The sequence below is a fragment of the Zosterops lateralis genome (genome assembly GCF_965231275.1).
Source record: "Zosterops lateralis genome assembly, chromosome: 3".
In the NCBI taxonomy this organism is placed as follows: domain Eukaryota; kingdom Metazoa; phylum Chordata; class Aves; order Passeriformes; family Zosteropidae; genus Zosterops; species Zosterops lateralis.
The window spans coordinates 35,148,718-35,168,928 of NC_139764.1; the positions used below are offsets into that span (position 1 = coordinate 35,148,718).

The following is a 20,211-nucleotide window of genomic DNA, read 5'->3' on the forward strand; positions in this document are numbered from 1 at the left end:
TTGTTTTTTTTCTTAAACATCTCCTTCAAATTGCTTCCTCTGTGACATGATTTAGAAGTATCCTTCCAATTCTACAGTATTTGGAGATTTTGAACAAAACATGTTACGTGAGTTCAAATCCCTCAAGTAATTTTTCCATATATGGAGGCTGTCCTGAGGCAGCTTAGAAAAATAATTTGCAAGAGGAGGGGAGGAAATTCAGCTTTTCCTCATATATATTCTCATGACCATTACAGCTCCAAAATCTTAACCCATCTTTTTGCTTTTTTTTCTCATTAAAATCTCAACCTTATTATTTAAAGATTAACTCCTCTCAGACCAAGTTTGCTTTCTATATCAATAAGCTATTCTAGACCTTTCAAAATACAAGCAATAATAAACTTATCCTCAGACTAAGTTGCAGAACTCAAATGTCTGTAGAGGAAGCACAACACTATTAATCATAGTCTGAAGGAGTCACTATGATGAAAAGATAAAAACCACACATGGGTTTTCATGTGACTGACTTTTCAAAAATGAACAACGCTGAAAAAGACCTAAGGATCCTCTATTAACCTCAAATTCAACCAGATTCAGCAGCATACATATTCTTACAGCAAAAGCAACCAATGATATCCTGGGCTGTATTAACAAGAATGTAACCAAGAGAGTGAGGGAAGTGACTGCTCCCCTGTTTTGGGCACTTGTGAGACCATACTTTTGAGTACTGTATTCAATAGAACATTTTTAATGCTGAGATTCCTTTCAGGGAGAGTCCGAAGTACCTATTATTGGTGTAGTGTAGCAAGTCTAAGGGAGCCATTAAGACAGTCCAGGAAGCTGGAGCAGATGAGCTTCAAGGAGGGGCTGAGACTACTGTGAGAGTTCAGTGATGCCAAAAAAAGGCATCTTAGTGTGGCCTCTAACTACATCATGTACAGATGTTGAGAAAACAGAGCCTGACTCTGTTCAGACTTGCATCACAGAGGGAGAAGATACTTTTTAAGGTTCTCTCTCACTCCTTTGAACCCTTCCATCATGGGTACTCATGGAGTGTCAGATTAACTTAAGACAAAGTTTAGCAGCTTAAGTCTTTTAAGAAAACCTATGAAAATAAGCATTAGTAAACTGAAGAGAGACTCTAAAATAGATTGTCTCTGGGCTAAGTCATGTCCTCTTAATGCATAAACCGCAATTATCACCAATGAGCAAGAACTGCATAAAGAATTCAAAAAAGATATGAGAAAATCATGCTTCAGAGAAACAAGTACCTAGTCTTCTGGAGTTAGGTTAGAAGTTTTAATCATGCTTTTCCTCCCTGGCTAGACAAGACTTTTTTCCCTCCTCCAGCAAAAAAAAGTTTAAATGGATTTTTATTAGATTGTGTTGTTGCCAGGAAAACACCCAATACATTAATTTTCTACAGACTGTCCCAGCATGCTTCCCACATGTCCCACAGATACTATTCAACTTCAGAAGTGGATCCTGAACTACTGCTATTCAAGTGCTTTATAGTTTAAAAATTACCAGAAAACATCTGAGGACCTTTCCAGCCAAATGAGTTCAACAGATTACTGTAACTGAGCAGCAATACTTGGAATCCAAAATAAAGAAAGAATTTCCTCTGTTCGCTGCTGTCTCTCACTACAACATCACTCTACTGTACTACATTTAACAGTTTCATTTAAGTTGACCTAAGTGATTTATAATGGCAGTTCTTTGAAGAAGCTTAAGTCTTATTACCATAAAAGACACAGGTTGTGAAAGAAGTAATTGAAAAACATGAACACCTCCAACTCAAAAAAAAACCCTTTTGCATTACTGGAAATGAAACTACTACTTTTTATAACAATTTATTTTAAATGTTAGACTTCCACTCACTTGTACTCAGCTGTCATCAATGAAAACAAAAATAAGCCAGACTTGTGAATTTGAGAACCAAAAGCTCCTGCTGGCATACTGACTTTTTGGTGACACAAGCAATAGCTGCACTGACCATGCATAAATGGATAACATTTTAGTATTAAAGATCAGTATCTGATTTTTTTCTTTAAGAACAATATTTCTAAATTTGTTTGGTGAATAGAAGACTGGCTGCTGTATCTAATCATATTACAATATCCTCTTAAGCAGAGAGTACACCCCACTAAACAGTAACTCAGAGTCCAACCAGGAGATGGACATGGCTGCAGTGAAATGCAGCATCCTGGAGCCAACAGCTCATGCGAGAGCCACAGCTACCATGGTTTTATCACTCTGTCACAATTGCAGCTCCATTATAAAGCTCAATTATTTCCCATCATCTTCAACAGCTCCCGCTGTGTCCACTCATCCTTAAGACTTTCCCGAGCAGCTTAAATAGGAAACAACTTCCCATAAAGATATTTAATCCGTTCTCTTCTTCCTCCCCTTCTCTATACTGAGGGTTTAGGCAGAATAATTACGTCAAGGTAAAGTGGACGGTGGCAATCTGGGTTGCAGGACATGAACCTCAAAGGACAGAGAGCAGTTGATGAAATGTCTCTCTATTACTGGTGGACTTAAAGATATATTGTTCTGCTAAATTATGAAAGAAAGTTTGAGCAACTGAAGAGTTCATATTAACTAAATTACTAACCCACAATAAGAGTACAACTAATTTGGATTTAAGGCTCACATTACTCTCTGCATCAAAGTGGGAGAAAGCAAAGATGACAAAATAACTTTCACACCATAACTGTAAAATACAGCTTTATCAGAGCCTTCATGTGCATGGGTCACTGGAAAGATACATTGAAATACCACTAATAAAATTTAAATTCTATCTGCCTTAGAATTAAAGAAAAGGAAAAATTACCTGAGGCAAAAACCTTGAAGAATTTTTATATTAAAGCAGTGTGCAAAAAAAGAGAATATTTATATCAAGAAGACTTCAGTCTGCCAACTATTTACTGATAATAATATAGAAATAGAAATACTGGAAATAATCAAAAGATGCTGTGATCCTGAGAGAGATCACATTCAATGAACTCACAATATATTCTTAGCACATTTTTTTTTCTCCTGGTATGATCCATCGAATTTCCTTACCCCAGTCTGTTCCATCTCCCGAACTTCTCGATTCCCCATCACCATCATCTGAGGTAGCCAAAAAGTCAAACTCTTTCAAAGCTTCCTCTGTATCTCTGTCTTCACTGCTGTCAGATAGCACTCTTTTCCTTACAATCTAAAGGGTCAGAAAGGACAGGGAAAAAAAAGCTAAATTAAGTTATAAACACATTTTTAACCCAAGCAGTACTGTCTTGTCCTCTACACAAAATCCAAACAGGAAGTTGAAGAGGAAGCAGAAAAGTACACATTAATAAGCAAATTTGGAATACTATGCAGACTTTGTTCAAACTTTTAAGTGAAAATGTAACTCGTGTGTAACTCTTTCTTCCTGTGACCATCAATAATCAATCATGTGCCTAATGAACCTACACTAACCTATACCACCACTATCTTTTTCTTTAATATTTGAATATACAAACTTTCTCTTAAAAAAATTTTGAAAAACACATAAAAGCCACAAACAAAAACCCAAGAGTGCCATAGAAAAGACTTCAGCAAAACCAAACTCATTTTGCTTCTCTAAAAATAGCCTAACTTTAAATTCTGAAATCATTCTCTATGTGGACCAAGACACAACTCCAGGAAACAAATAAACCATCCCCAAACCCCACAAGAACTGATTTTCTTAGACTTCATAAGTCATTCCACTCTGAATGCTTTCTCAGGTGTTATCACTATCTAAACATGTTGTTTTTCATGTTTAAACTGCAATTCCCTCTCAGATTCAAAAGCAAATTCTGGTAAAAGAAAAAAAATGTATGTTTTAATGAAGAATTTCATTTTAAGTTTTCTACAAAAAATTTACTTTCCCCTCAATAGTTAAAATGAACTAGATTGTTTGCAGTTATTTGATCAACTAGTAAGCTGATACCACAACACATGAAAACCATACCATAATTTTTATTTCTACAGAAATAGAAAATTTACATCAATCACAATGTTTTGACTTGGAACCTTGCTAAGGGTCAGTCTGTGAAGACTTCAATACATAGTCCAATATCCCACAGCTCGTGAGGATGAGTAACTGTATTTCCTCTAAATACAGTGAACCAATTTCTAAACCTAAAGCCATTCTAAACTTCAAGCTTCATTTCTTCAGCAGGCTTAGTGAACATACTGTATTATACAGGACTGAACAGAAGAGTCTCAGACATTAGTTCACAGTCCATGAATGACAGGTAAGATCTGAAAAGATCCCCTTTAAAAATGCCATAAAACTAATTGGGTTTTTAGTGTAATTCTTAAAACTACCATAAAAACAATCACATCCATCATCTCGTATCTGCTTCAATTTTTAGGAAACCAAATTCACTGAATAAATGTTAATTTTAAAGAAGAATGATGACTGTATGTATCTATGTGATCATATGAACAAATCATATAGCAAAGTATAGATCATGAGTGAGGCTAAGGCATTCAACTGAACAAACAAAAAAATTTCTTAACTAAATTACAGTTCTTCCAGTTACACTTCTTCCTTCCACAAGCTATAAATACAAGTGTATTTCAGTACTCTAAGACAAATTTTTACAAGTCATTTTAAGCATAAATTGTTTTTAATAAATATTCAATAATAATTATTGACATGCAACGTTATGAACAATACCTTCAAACTAAGCTGAGAACTGTAAAAAAGGACATCTGATACCTTAAAAATTGTGTTCCAGTATATATCAAAAATACTAGTCAGTATGGAATAGTAAAGAGACAATTTCAGAAAAATTTATTCTAACTTAAAGCAATAAAGATGGCAAAGCATAACTTGTATGCACAAACTTAGAAATGTATATATAATTCCTCTTATGCACACATGCTTGAACAGAACATCATAAAGATGCATTAATGATTTGCATGTGTACATACACAGTCATATACTTTGCTTATAGGCACCTCATTAATCTCACTTTTTCTGTTCTTCGTAACTTTTTCAATTATTTTTTCCACTCACTGTTGCGGTATCAATGATTGTTTTCTCTCTTCCTTCAATATCTTCTTCATCTTCCTCATCACTAAAGTCTGCAGCTGCATTTTCAAGAAACTTGAAGGTCTCTAGCAGAGAGGCAGAGTCAGTCAATTCAGGTTTCCTAAACAACAACAACAACCACCATTATGAGACAAAAGAAATCACAATGAAGTCTCTTTTGCAATTACTAACTCATTCTCTATTATTATGTCCAACAACATATAAGACTAAAATAAGCCTACAAGTAAAAATGGACTGTTAAAAAACAAAAATTCTTGTGGCTAAAGAACTAAACAATAGACATAAACGGTACAATTAGAACCAACAAACCTATTTATTAGAATCAACAATTATTCTTAGTATGGCTGCCATTACTAGGACAGACACTTCAATTTTTTATTTGAAAAGCATTTTAAAGCAACATTCATCTGACACATGCTCAAAGCAACATCAATACTGCTATGCCATTACTGAAAGCCTCACCAACAGGGATATGAGCCACAGCTACCAAGCTGTGTTCCCACATATCAGGGTACAGGAAAACTTTGCTCCTGCTAGCTGATACTCCTTATCTTGTTGGGAAACATCAAACTCTAGATCTATCATTCATGAGCTTTTAAGACATGATAAATATACCACTATAAAATAATATAATGGGAAAATATAATTGATGACTATGTAATATTTCAATTTACATCAAACAAATAAGGAAATGAATGACGACTGGGTAAAATTATGACTGCACTGGCAGAAATTTAGGCAGTGCATCAGAACAGGAAGCATAAAGGTTGTTCTATTAACAACTGAAGAGGAAGAATCCAAGAAACAGGACTGTAACAATTATTAGAACTCTGACAAAAGTACAGATAAAGCAGTCCTAAAATCATCAACAGGATCTCTGTTTTCTATGCAGAAGATGCACTTCTCCATCAACTCCTGAAAGATACAGCGGTGAACAAAATTTATTCCTTTTTAATTGTTACAGTAGTATTCACTTTTAATTGTTACATCCAGTAGAACCCAGTACATTCTTTAGATGGCTTTACAGGAGTGAAGACAAGCTTTACTGTTTTCTTACCTTTAATCAGTAGTCAGTTTTTCATAGTTCATCACTAAATGCACGTCATCTTGATTTCAATCACTGAAACAGCAGAAGTCGCCCCCTCTCTCTTTTCAGAGCTGTAGCTCTAAATTGTCTTGTGCAGTCACCCTTACTGCCAGCAAGTGCCTTGCTTCTGCTAACCTTTTCAAAAGGTTCAATCAGCTAACACACCTTTACAGTAGGGCCTTGTAAACTCCCTGCAGTGTGAACACTGGATCATCTGTCCATCACACACTTACTCCAAAGTTTCGTCATTACACTTTCCAAAGGTCTGTTACAGCACCCAAGCAAAAGCTTTGATGTGTAACAAGGCATGATAAGCAGCGCACAGTCTTTGCACAGTCTCTGCTCAAGCAGTTCTATTCTTACATGACATCAGCAGAAGTGGCTTCTTCATAGCCCCAGTACATCTGCATTTCATTATGACAATTTGCTACTCTACTTATTTTTCATTTACTCACCTTTATCACCCAAAAAATACCAATACAAATTTCACTTGCCACTAGAAATTCTGCATACACAGCAGCATAATACACCATGATGTACAGTATGTTTTCATGGTCACTGTTTTTTCCAAGAATATTCCTTCCACTCTTCCAGATCTTAACTTAGATAAGAACAATCTCAAGCATGTTTTAGATTTACCCTGCTTCCTGCAGTATTGTGACCCTTGTTTCTATGACAAATCTGAAAACATTCTGTATTATTTTTATTTTTCCTCAAGTAATTACTACTTTGGCAGCCTATAACACCTCACGAATCTGTAGTAATATTGTACATTTTCACAGAAATCATTCAGTATGGTTACCATGCTGTTTCCAGCAGAAAAATCTTCATAAGACAAACTTGTAACATGCTTCATTTGCCTCACTTCTTGAGTTTCAGCAAATTCTGAGAGTCCATGTCTACTTTTATTTGATGAAAAAATCTAACCACAACTATTTCTGTTTTTATTCCTCTGTATTTTGCCATGTAAAAACACTATGGCTGATGATCTGTAATAGCAATTATCAGACATACTCCAGCAAACAGCAGTGTATGAACTAATACCAAACATGGAATATAAAATTTTAATCAAGAGAACTTACTATTAAGAAACAGATATCCTTCTATCCATCCAAGTATTTGCAGTAATTCATACCAGACTTGGCTCTGTACTCATTTGCTCTTAAACCTGTCTCTCTCACACTGAAGTTCAAAGTGACTATCAAAAGAGGTTATATCTTTTGATTAACTGCTCTGATTTCAAATATCCTATTAACTATGACACATTTTAGTGGGCAGGATATATTCATCTAATAATGCATCTGCACTTATGTGGGGAGGGTAAATGGGCATCACAAGCAATGGGAAACCATGTTAGGTTATTAATCATGTATTTCAAAACTCCTGCACAGTACAAAAATGTACAGTCAGTACAGTGCCACAGATTATCTGTGCTAAGACACAACTTCCAAGAAAGAATTCTTAAGAACCAAAAAAAGAAAACAGAAGAGAAAGAATATTTAAACTACTCAAAGGTTCTACAGGAAGACAGTTTCAAGGCAGGCTGATTCCCTATACTGTACCCCAATAAACTTTAGCAGTCAAATCAAAGGTAATTTTATAATTTGAGCTATTTGTCATCCCTTAGCAGCATATGAATTTAACGCATTTTGGATAATGCTGTCAGCATGAATACTTCGGAAGAACATAAAATGTATTGAAAAAAAAGTCTGGCCTTAGCTAATTTATACTATGATCTTTGATGGCAATTTCAAGCTTGCTTGTTTCATTAATTTTCCATCTGGTTGGTTTTTTTCTCTTAGGTGGTCATTCACAAAGCAACATAAAAAAGCAGAAGGGGCAAAAATATATTCAGAGATAGAGTAGTAAAACAACTAACTTTAAATTCTATTTTAGAAAAAGAAACACAATTCGACATTTCCAGGGCTTTTGTAGCTTCAAGTATTTTTCAAAAAAAAAATCAATAGAATCAAGTTCCAAAAGGGGGCAATGATACAAACTGTGGTATTACAAGCACAAGTAAAGCAAGACTACAGCAAGGTTCAGGGCCTGTTGCAAATAAAGATAGACCAAAACCCCTAAAAAAGTCTCAACAAGGACAATTCCTTACACAATTTTCAAAGTGCAAGAACTTAGGTGCAGCTTTTTCCTTCCTCCCCAGCCATAATGTTTAAAGAAAACCAGCTGGGGAAGAATAAACCAGAAGCTGCCAAAGCAGAGAGCACAGAGCAGCCAGACAGTGGCAGAGCCTTCTCAACCTGGTGCTCCTCTGCTGCTTATTCTGAATCTCTTTCCCACTGCTTCTTCCCCAGCTGGACTTTGCAATAGCACTCTTGCATGCTTTTCTCTCCAGCACCTAACTTTGGCTTCTTTCCTTGAAGGTCTCATCCCAGTTGACTCAACACCTCCTACCCAACCAACCCAACAAAAATCATTTAAACAGTCTTGTATTTTCTATCACATATTGTTAACTCTGTCCATTACATCCTCCTCTCTCCAGTAGCCTTATCCAAGTAGACAGGAAATTCTTTGGGGCAGAGAGATTACCCTGCTACTCCAGCCTACCCACAATTAGGTACAACAGGAGTAACTACTCATGAGCATGACAATAAAGTACTGCCAGAAGGCAACTGTAGCTAGACAAATATGCTGGGTTTTCCATCTTACTACAATGGATTGGCAGTGCACAGATTTTGTGAATATCATTCTTGAAACAGGGAACTTCTGATTCCCAAAGATAAGAAATGTTTTCCTGTTTAAAACACAAAATTCTCGTTACAAATGGGAAGGTAACTGAAGTACTTACGGCCTTTAAAGTAGCATGAAACTGAAATCTGAGTGCTTTCCTCCTCAGGAAGCTGAGAAGAATTCTGACACAGAAGCTGACAGAATTCTGCACAGCTGTGATGGCAGTGAAAATCTGACCCAAGTTGGTATTTTACAAGCTGTTCAACTATTCAGATTTGTGTTAACCCCTTGGCCCCTTTAAGACTAAAAATAATAACACCTTCCCAGGAAATCAAAAAAATAGGATTTGTGGATATTCCACATACACTATTTAAATAAAGCAAGCCTGGCTCTGCTGGGCTCTGCAGGCCATAACACCAACTCTTCATTTTCTGCTCAACAGTGACATGGCTCAAGACAAGTGTTTTGTGTAAAAATCCAGTTGGTTCTGACACTGAAATAGTATCAGCTTTAAAAAAATATAAAGTTCAGACTGAACTTATTTGCTCGCAATATTTAATATCCATGATCTTCACACAAATCCTGTTTCTTAATGAGTGAAATGCAGAAGCCATAACCTATAGGCAAGGTGAAGTTTTTTTGTGGAAACTAAAACAGCATGCTGATGATATCTTTCCTGCTCCCACTATGATCCAGAACATTTCAAATTGCAGAGTCAAGTTTACCCTAAACTAAAGTCACATTATAGACATGGATTTTCTTTGTAACTAACACAATCTATATTTCTATCATTGCCTTCTCTGTTGATAATAACTCTGGAAAGTCTATGGTCATGTCCAGGGAAAGTCTCAAACTTCTCCCATGAACCATCCAATCACAATGCCATTAACTGCCTCTGTCCTACTCAGCCTCAAAGGAAAGAGTAGAGGCCTTTTTTGTTTGCTTATTTTATCCAAGACATACACAAGTTATCTTAAATAAAACCAAGATTTTATTGATAAATTCAGAAGCAGGAAGAAATACCACAATAAAGTTAAATAAATACAAGTTCAGCTTAGGCTGAGAAATGTTCCTGGGAGCTTGTACAGCTGGAAAGAACCTGTTGAGACCCAGCATTCCAAGCTGTTCTACCATACTTTTTCTTGAGCCATTTTCTTTGTTTCTGTTTCCTACTACTATCAAAATAGCTACTGCATAGTCTTTGTAAGTTTTATTAATTCCCCACAGAATTTACTTATCACATGTTTTAAAACAGTCTCTTCAATGTGGCTAGTTAAATTCTATCAAACTGTACTCATTAAATAAATGCATGAAAATGAGGAGTGTCTTTAAGAACAGTTCATTAGATGTTCAACACTGTAATGTCTCTCATAATGCAGCACAGAAAATATCAAAATAACATACAGAACTACGGAACACTTACAATCATCAACATTTACACACAATGAACACAGGCCAGGCTAACAGTCTGTCACAACCTTTGAAATCTCTTATGAATTCACACCACACAATGCAAGAACTAGTGCAATATGTATTACAACTGGTAAGCAGCACTTACAAAATGGTTTGGATATAAATTGGAATCGCAAAGGAATGACACTTAAAAAGTAAGGACCACTTCTCTTGCCAGATCTAGTCAGCTAACTATCATATATCAAACAAACAAGCTTTATAAAAAATAAAAAATAACCTTCTATTTGAGGTACTAGAGTAACTTTTGTAAGTTATTTCTCCATTCACCTCCCCTCTTTTTGCTTCTCTCTCTCCAACTGCACAGCTTCTGCTTCTTTCTCTCCATTCCTTCTGTACTCTGAGTCATACGTGACATTTCCAAGAAGCACCTCTCAAACTCTTAAGCCACAGAATGGTGCCAATTAAAAGTGTGGTCCATTTGTACTTCTTTCTTCACATAAGACCCCAAATTTATCTGCTTTTTTTTTTTCTGCTTTAGTACATCTGCTGAAAGTGTCCAGATCTGGCTTAAATCAAGGTATCTTTAAAATGCCTATTAGGTCACTGCAAGATGGAGGCAGGGAGAAACAGAAAAAAGGTGAAAAAAAAATCCAAAATCTATTTGCTTTATTCCCTTTACTGTTTGGTTTGGGTTTTTTCCCTTTTAGTAATTCAACATGTACTTGCATACTATTTTGGAAATCTTTTTCATGGCAGGTATCACCTGAGGTTTACAAATTCAGAAGTATTTTCTGAAATAAACCATTTTATAAGCTAGTCAACAAACAACATTTATCAGCCAGTATGCAGCATTTTCATTACTTGGGCCAGTGTTAATAGGATTTAGAGATGCAAAAGAGTTATTAAGGTCTCCTGGCATACAAAGATGTTCATTCACTGAAGTGTCAGTTGGAATGACTTGTTGCACATCAGAAAGATAAAGTTTTCAAAATATTTAATTTTTGAAAAGGTCTTCAGATTTGCTCTCAAATGCTGAGGTTTGATGCCTTTTTGTTCACGTAAACTATAGGCAGTGGAAGCCCTTTGCAGTTCAATAGGAAAAGAAAAGGCAGCAGATAAGTTTCAGAGAGAGACTGATATATCACTCAGGACCATTTTTCTTTAAGAAGTTTCTATTGGCTATTTATAGTTCTAACGCTCAAACCCTTAGCAAGAACTAGTCAATACTGTTTTTATATATTGACATTCTTATCTCTGCATGTATATACACATATGTTTGGTATATCCTCATTCCTTTCCAGTTCTATTCCTTTATTGTGTTTGCTTCCACTCGTACTAAATGGTAGTCAAATACATACCTTCAAGAAAGTAAACTAATTTAACTGTTTAGGTTTCACTCAGTAAGATAAAGCTACTAAAAATGAGATAATAAGTGAGCTAAACATATTTAAATACTTTCATGTTTTCAAGGCTACAAGCTACATTTGCAGGCAGCTTCCGTTTCTGTTTCAGTTTGCTGGGGGAAAGCACCCATTCCCCTCACTGCAAGTGTTAGAAATTTAAACCATTATTATGAGGTTATTATTTTAGTATCTATTTTTGAGTCCAGTCATGCCAAGTGGTACTTATCTTTTGTAATGCAAGTGAGCTGATTGAAGAAACTGAAAACTGATTCCCTTTTAGATTCCATGAAATAAGTGAAAACAGGACTATATCTAGCTCACGTTATCATATTAACATTTCATTTATGGATTCAAAATCTTGCAGGATGCATTCAAAATCCACATGATGTCTTTCTTGAGTGCTAAAGTTTTCAAGAGGATCTGTACATCAGCAAATAAATAGGCAATGTAAGAATACAAGTCTGGCCACACAAGTAGCAGCTAGTAACACAAAGTCTGAGGCTACTTCACCTGAGGATGAAGAGAAACTGATTTGGCTTAAAACAGAGTCACATAATAGCAGTTTATTCATCACTGTACCAAAGGAAGGGGAACTTCTATGATCTAACTGCAGTCATTTAGGATATACAAAACTATGTTCTGAGGGACCAGACAGCAATTTTTTAAATAACTAGAGCCTAGCAGAATTCAAGTTACATATTCTCTGCTGCAAATTAATATTATTGTATTAAGCATTTGCACACATTAACCATCATATGCTTCTACCTACCAAAGCAAATAGCATCAGCTTCACAATAATCACCCCATTCTCACTAGTCTTACCCACAAAAAGAGTCAACTCAGTGTTGGTATCCCAAACACTGAATGTCCAAACCTTGGCTGTTCAAATAAGTATAAAGGACATACAACAAGATATAACTCATATAATGGGCAAGTGCTGCAGTAACAAAAAACTTTTAAATCTGTAAAAGCTGTAATAAGCTGAAGAGAGGAAAAATGTCCTCCCTATCCACCATGAAGTATACATTTCACACATCCCCAAGGTCAGAGGAAAAATGCCAGGAATTATCTTTAAAACAATCAAAGGCATTAAAAATATTAAAAAGTAAGAAAAATGTGGGTTTCCACAGTCAGAGCAAGTCACAGAGGTATTTCATAGGCAGGCTGAGTAGCAGCAACAAGCACTATGCACAGATTAATATACACTCACAAACTGCTAAAATCAGACTGTGTTGAGAAATAGATCAGCTCCTTCATTCTTTCCCTGGAATTTTTTGCAATACTAATTTATTATGTGCTTCACCACTTTCATTTCAGTAAGAAAGTATTGGTTTTGACTACCAAACAAATAATGAACACATAAAGGATTTTGTTTCCTACTGCCATTACTCCCTCTCTCCTCTCAAAGAGATAACCATATGGCAGCATAAAAGCATCAAATACCATCTTTTTCCTTTCTTTGGAATTTATCACATGAGTGTTCAGTTGTACAGAAGGCAGTTGAGCCAATCTGTTCTTTTTTCAATTTACACTGCTATATGGAGAAATCTTTAAGGAAATTAAAAGCTAATGTGCCTTCCACTTTCCTATTCTGGAAATGCATCATTAAATCCATATTCCTTCTGGGTTTTCACTGTACGATTTTCCCCTCTATTGTACATTATCTTCATCACATTCATCCACATTCTTTCCAAACTCCTATTGATTTGTCTTTAGCATTTCTCATCCCCAAGGTTTCTCTTTACTCCAGTCCAGTACTCTACTTCTCACATTTTTCATTCCAAGTAAACAGTTTTCTAAAACACAGACTTAAAATGCACAGATTCAACTGGGTACTTATTATGTTCTTCAAAGATCAAACACGCTATGAGCTGTCTTTTCTCACTTCAACAGAGGTGTATTCCTTGTTAGACTACATCCATTTTCATGCATCACTTTCTGCCCAGTGCTCTGCTCTTTAAATGTAACAAAACCATATTCAGGTTGACCAGTGCCCTCAGACTTCCTAGCAGATATTTGACATCAATGTTCATTATGTGTTTTGAACCAGAAAATCTGCCAAACTGCATTGGCTTGAGCAGTTCATAGGCTTCTCTGGTGATAACAAAGCTTTCTCCTATGAGGAGTTTCACTGTACCCATACAGACACAGAGAGCCTTCAGTCTGCATTTTAGTCTGCAACTAACCCAATGTCTCATGGTCCTGGCAAACTCTCACATATGCTCTTAAACTTCCTGGAATTGCACTAGTGTTTTGTTTGGTTTCTTGTTCTTCCAATTTCTCACCATAACTTTCCTCTTCTACCAAACTGCAGACACTTGTTCATTGCACTCCTTCTGACTGCAAAAGCCTGCTGTAGCCCAAATCCATTTTTCATTTTACATGCACACAAGGAATAACATGAGGCTGCTAAAGGAACTGCCAGTCCTTTGGCCCTCACAGTAAGCAGCCTAGCACTGGTGAGGTTGCTTCCAAGGATGCACCTTCCTCAACTTTAAGCCAGAATTTACCTGAGTCACCTAAATTTTTTCCTAGTTCTGCCAACCAGGTAGGAAAGTGCTGAATTAGGTTTTCAAACACTCACTAAAAATTTCAGTTGAGTTCAGGAGTAACATCCTGAGTTCAGGAGTGGCATCCATGTGCCTTAGACCTGTGTCATCTATTCAATGCTATATTTTTCAAAGAGAAGCTGTTCTATATAAGCTGAAGTAATGCTGGCATTACAAGAGACAGGTAACAGGTAAAAATGAGCTTATTTCTGATTTTACATTTACCACAAAGCTGCACTTTGAAATCTCAGACAAAAGTAATGATGCAGTTGAAAGAAGGTGAGTGACGCACCCAGAAGAATTGCAGCATTGAGAGGTAGTCCTGTACCTAGATTGATCAAGGAATTCTAGTACAATCCTGACTTTTTCCTTCCAGTGAGGGAGATCTCAGTGGACATCCAGAAATTCAAAATCACCCAATAAAGATTGATATGACTACGTTGAACAAGAACCATGAAGTATTTTTCCACTGTAAAGCCCTGCAGTCCCTTCTTGTTCATTATGTTATCAAAACACTTGCCTAAGCTCTGTAATGCAGTCTGCCATCTCAGGCATCACAAGCAAAAACAGTTTTTCAAAGTGTACAGCCTGACCAGCCTTGCAGCTGACAAGCTTTTACAGCCACAATGGAAGGGAATTTATTTTTCTCCATCAGTGAATATCCTCAGCCAGGGGGTAAACTACGAAGTGTTAAACCTAATGTCAGATCTATCCCAAAACCAAGCAGATAGGAAAGAAATACAAATATATCCAAAACTGCTATATCAAAACCACGGTCCCAGTATTTCATCCATCAAGTAACTACCTTATACAGATATCCACCTTTTTCAAAACTATGTAAATACACGTAAATAAATTTGGAAGTGTAAGAGGAGAAGCATTATTTACACACTTCCCCTTCACCAGAAATCAAACCAAAACTGTTACTGCAAGCTACCAAGCATTCCTTGTTCTTCAAAACAAAGCTGCTGTACATAAACAACATGACTTGTCAACTATGTAGCAACACAATATATTTTAGTAGTCTGCAGTTTTTCTCACATATTCAAGTTTTCCATCTCACAGCATTATATTTAATTACATAAGAATGAACTTCTGCCCTTGTGTAACCTGTTGGCCTGAAGTTGCTGCAGCTGTCAGGAGGGTATAAACGAAATCTTACAAAAGCTTTTTAGAAGATAGGATGCATACATACAGCATTAGGTGTAAGAAAATAAAGGTCTTGAATTTTGCCCCATGAATACAGAAAAGAAAAAAGAGTGAGGATTTCTGAGGAAAGTTGTGCTACTACTGAAATAGCTACCTCATCTACTTTTCCTACATTTCTTCGTAATTTTCATTATTTTTCCAGTTTTGCAACTATAATATCAAAAACAAGAACAAACAGAGCTTTTCTTTAGAGTTAACTTACTTTTTTTTTTTCTTTTTTAACTCTGCATGGAAAAGAGAAGAAATGGAAAAAAAGCCTCAAGCTTTAACATTACTTAAGAGAAGAAGTAAGAACAAGATTTTACTGTCTTTGAAATAGTATTAGAAATATTAAAACACAGAAATTAATACCTTACATTTCAGTCACATCTACATAAGTCTATGCATCAGTAGAAAACCAAAAACCTACAGGACTCAGAATGTAATGAGTGACTTTGTTTTTCAGATTTAGCCAAAAAAATCCCTCTCTTGTATAGACTATCATATCATAGTCAGCACAGACCAGAAGAGCAAAGCCTGTAACCTACACAGTTAAGTAAGTGTCCAGCAATACGAACCAACCATTAACTTGAAACAACACTGACTTCTAAACACTTAGCAATCATATCTCAGAAGAGGCTTGATTTGACTTACTGCTGCCATCTAAATGGAAAAAAAATTATGGTGCTTTTAAGATATGGATCTAAAGAATTACTTCCATACTTATTGCTTAATTTAATAAAATTAGTTAGAATTGCTCTAATCTTGAACTGGGGAAAAATCCTGAAATCTTCTCAGCAAACAAAAATTTTGTTCAACACCACTAAGTGCATTTATGCAGAACAATAACAAAGTCATCTCAATGCTTACCCGATCATTGCGTTCTCTTTAATCTGGCCCTCTGTTCCATTTACCATTGGCTCTTGATTCCTGTTCTCTTTTTCTGAAGCATCACTCGAGAGGCCCAATAAAGCTCGCACTCGTTTTGATTTCACATCCAGTATTGTGTCAGTGTAGCCCACTTCTTGTAGATACCTGTAGGAAGAGAACTCATGCTAATCTTCTCTGTACATATCACTTCTGCAGCACATGAAATGAAAACTTCTCCCTGAACTCATCCTCAATCCCTCAGCTTAGCAAAGCACGGTGCTGAGCTAGTGAAACATGCTTGTAAATCATCCTGTACCAGCTGCAGAGGGATCGCCTCTTGCAGTACCAGCCTCTACAGTCACTGAGAAAAAAAAAATCAGAGAGCCTGGCAGTCAGAGGTTATACAATACGTTATTCATTCATTTACTAAAATGGATGGAAAAGCACTTTCAATTAAAATATTTGAAACTGCTTTATTAAAACCACCATGGTTGCATGCACAACCATGGTCATTTTATTCTTTGACACTTGGAAACTAGATACAAGAAGCACAAGATATGTAAACATTATTAGAAGCCTAGAAATCAGAGAACAAAAACCAAATTCTATAGCCATGGCTATTAGTAAAAGTTGTTATTTATGATAGACTAGGCTTGATACAATCGTTGTCTTGCCTTTCCCTTATTCTGCAATGGATCTGCAAAAATTCTTCCTTATAAAGACTGAACAGCAAAAATCCTTGTACGAAAACCTCACAGCCTAAAGTTGGCTCTGTAGTCTTAAAGTTGGCCCTTTCATCAATATGACATGTTGCCCTTGAGAGAAACATGAGGGAAATAACAATTTAAAAAAGAAAAAGTAAAAATTGGTTTGTGTCCTTCCTTCTAGAACATGGAGTTAATAGCACTGAACTGATTAAATTGTCAATATTCTAGACAACTCTGAAGAAGAAAAATGCTTTTTTTACAGTGACAGCTGTTACAAATCAGGGACACGCACTTCTCCTGCAAGAACATTCTTCTCCAACTATTTAACAATATCATCCACATAACCACATTAGGAGAAAAATACTGATTGCTTGCTATAGAAAAATCAAACAAGTCACCTATGCGAAACAGAGTCTGTCAGTAATACGCACTCTGTATTCGGGACTGTGTCACTCTTGTATGAACCACGCTGAGAAGGAATGGCTTGTCTTCAAAATCACTGATTCAAGTCAAGACCACTCTATTTACATTTATTCAACATGCATGCAAAAATCTGAGCTCTGTCTGTACAAGCCATCCAATTAATTTAACTTTTGTACAACTCCTTGGAAAAAAGGCCTCTTAATATAAGTTCCAGACCATCCTTACAGTCTCAGTATCCTCTCATTTAATCCTCTGTAACACAGCAAATACCATGGCCATTAATTTAATTATTATGATCAAAACTCAAAAATTAATTTAGATTAACAGACATTTGTTTCATTGAGATGAACAGAGAATTAAAAAACATCTAGTCTAACCTTCTGGATGTTAGTATTTTCTGCAACTTGTGCAAGCCAAAATAAAACTTTTCCTTCTCCAATCCTAGCTGTTTTTATTTTACACAGCTCTTAGCAGAATTACTTGTGTCTTTTGCTTTTTAATTGCAAAGTGTCATGACCTACTGTTCTCCCAAGCAGTTTGTTTGATTATACTCAGTGAAAGAAAAGTAAATGAAATCAGGTGTTTGTGACTTGACAAGGCTTCTCATCTCAAGTTATGAAATATTAAAATTTTTCAAAACCCAAGGAAAAGTAACGCAGAAGCTCAATGAACTCCATCACACATGTCTTTCAGTAAAAACTTGTCTTTCAGTAAAATATAAATGAAAAAAAATCAAATACCATCACCATCATATTTCATTAGCTGATTCATTCTTTGCATTCAGTATTTTTCCAACACTTACTGTCTTAACAGCTGTCGTCCTTGTTTCCATATTAGCTGACTGTTCTGTTGTGGCTGAATCTCTGTCTCATTCCCTTCATCTGAAAAAGATTATTTTATTACATTTTTTTCCTTTTCCTACCTGCTAAAAGATGCCTATCCACTTGAAAAGGCAAATGTGATCTGCCTTAAAATGATTAGGAATTGTTTAATAACAAAATTCAAAGTTCAAATAATGAACGGAGAAAAAAAAAATGCACACACCACATTATTGTAGTACTATATACACAAAGATTTCCAAGTACATTCTACTCTATGAAAGCAAGTTCTTAACTCCTTTAGGGGCATATAGTGACAGTCAGTCTACAGCCCAATTTTTGCTTTGGCCTTCCAAGATAATTGCTGCTCACATTAAGTCTGAATACAAGTATCTTTAACTGCTAACTGCAGCATGATATTGGTTTACAACTTCCCAATTTCCTTAATATTTGACAGTTCAACATAAATCAGCAGATCTACTTACATCAATTTTATCCTTATTTGTATTAGTTTTGTAGAAACAAATAAACAAACAATAGGGATCATTTTTTAACCTGAAAAGTTGTTGAAAAAATTTCATCACGTTTTCCCCAACCATAAATTTGTAACCAAATGTTAAAAAAAAAAACAAAAAAACCACAACTCACCCCAAAAAACCCCCAAACCACATGTGGCTGTTCTCTGTTCTCTTAAGAAAACTATTAGAATGTGGCAACCAACAGCTACATGTTTATTCCATATGTAGCTTCACAGCCCATGATGGTGGGTTTTTTTCCTCTCCTCAGGGAGATGTACATGCTTCCCAAGATAAAAGATCTTGGTTTATTATCTATGAAAGCCTCTATGAAACTTGAAAACCTTGTGGTCCAAACACTGAAGGATGAACAAACTTCCTGTGTAAACAAGACTTAAGAACCAGAAAAACCTGTGGTATAGTATAGTCCTATGAGTGACTTGGTATGTGACATGGAATTATTCTCATCAGGAAGTCATTTACCTTTAAACAACTCAATTAACACTACACAAAAAAGCCCCACAACCTACCTAGAGAAGCTATCAAAACACTAATCAGAATTCACATGCAAGGAGAGACATACGAATTTTACACATCTCATATTCACAAATTTATTTAATAGTAACCACAGGAAATAATCAAATGCACAATCATTCTCCAATGACAACTGGATACAGCTGGATCCAATGCACAGCTACCAAAGCTCAGTCTATAATTATTATAACATGACTGAGGTAAATCTGCCTGAAAAATCCTTTTGAAAGCAAAACCTGTTCTTCTGAAGGTTCTTTTAAGTATATCCAGAGGCAAGAATTCTCTCATGCTTAGTCTCAAAAATGATAACTCCTAGCAGTAGCAGTGGTTTACAGATAAGAATGAATAGTCTTGCATTATGAGGAAATTATAGCAGAAGATATAGTATACATAGTATAAATAGATAATTTGTATATTTTTTGAAGTGTCCCTTTACCAGGAGATTGAAAACTTTTTTCTAAAACTGTGTTACAGACTTGCCAAGAGATCATAAAGAAAACAAGGACCCATGTGGAAGAACTACTACCAACTGGGTAGGGACAGGGTGATGGGAACATATAGAAACACAACCTAAGTATCTATCAAGAACAACTTTGAAACAGCATTAGAACAAAGTTTCTAGTTTAAGTCATCATTCCCAATTTGATATAGAATAAAAATACACATTTCTGATAGCTATATATAGAATACAATGGGATAAATGAGAATAATGGAATTTTAACTAAAGTATTTCCACAATGTTGACTTGGCAGTCTAGACTTCTGCTGGGCAAGCCAGGCTTCACACTACATTCCTCAGCTGGAAACTGGAGCAACATGCTGTAGCTGCATCCTGAGAAATTATGAAAAAACCCCACGGTTGTCTAAGATCGTGGTATGATCAAGACAAAGTTTTCTAAAGGTCCACATATAGATTGAGGTCTTCCACTTAGCAGCACTAAATTCAGTATCTCTTCAGTTATGG

At 35.8% G+C, this 20,211-nt stretch overlaps 1 protein-coding gene across 1 annotated transcript in view; it reads right to left on the reverse strand.

Annotated features, from left to right (window-relative positions):
* Positions 1-20,211, reverse strand: part of STRN (striatin) — a gene marked incomplete at its 5' end in the record, with an annotated part of 68,306 nt that overhangs the window by 27,050 nt on the left and 21,045 nt on the right. Inside the window, 4 exons of the mRNA XM_083855961.1 lie at positions 3,049-3,184; positions 5,018-5,153; positions 16,252-16,416; positions 18,184-18,262. Coding sequence (XP_083712087.1) covers positions 3,049-3,184; positions 5,018-5,153; positions 16,252-16,416; positions 18,184-18,262 — 516 coding nt within the window. The remainder of the gene's footprint in view (positions 1-3,048; positions 3,185-5,017; positions 5,154-16,251; positions 16,417-18,183; positions 18,263-20,211) is intronic.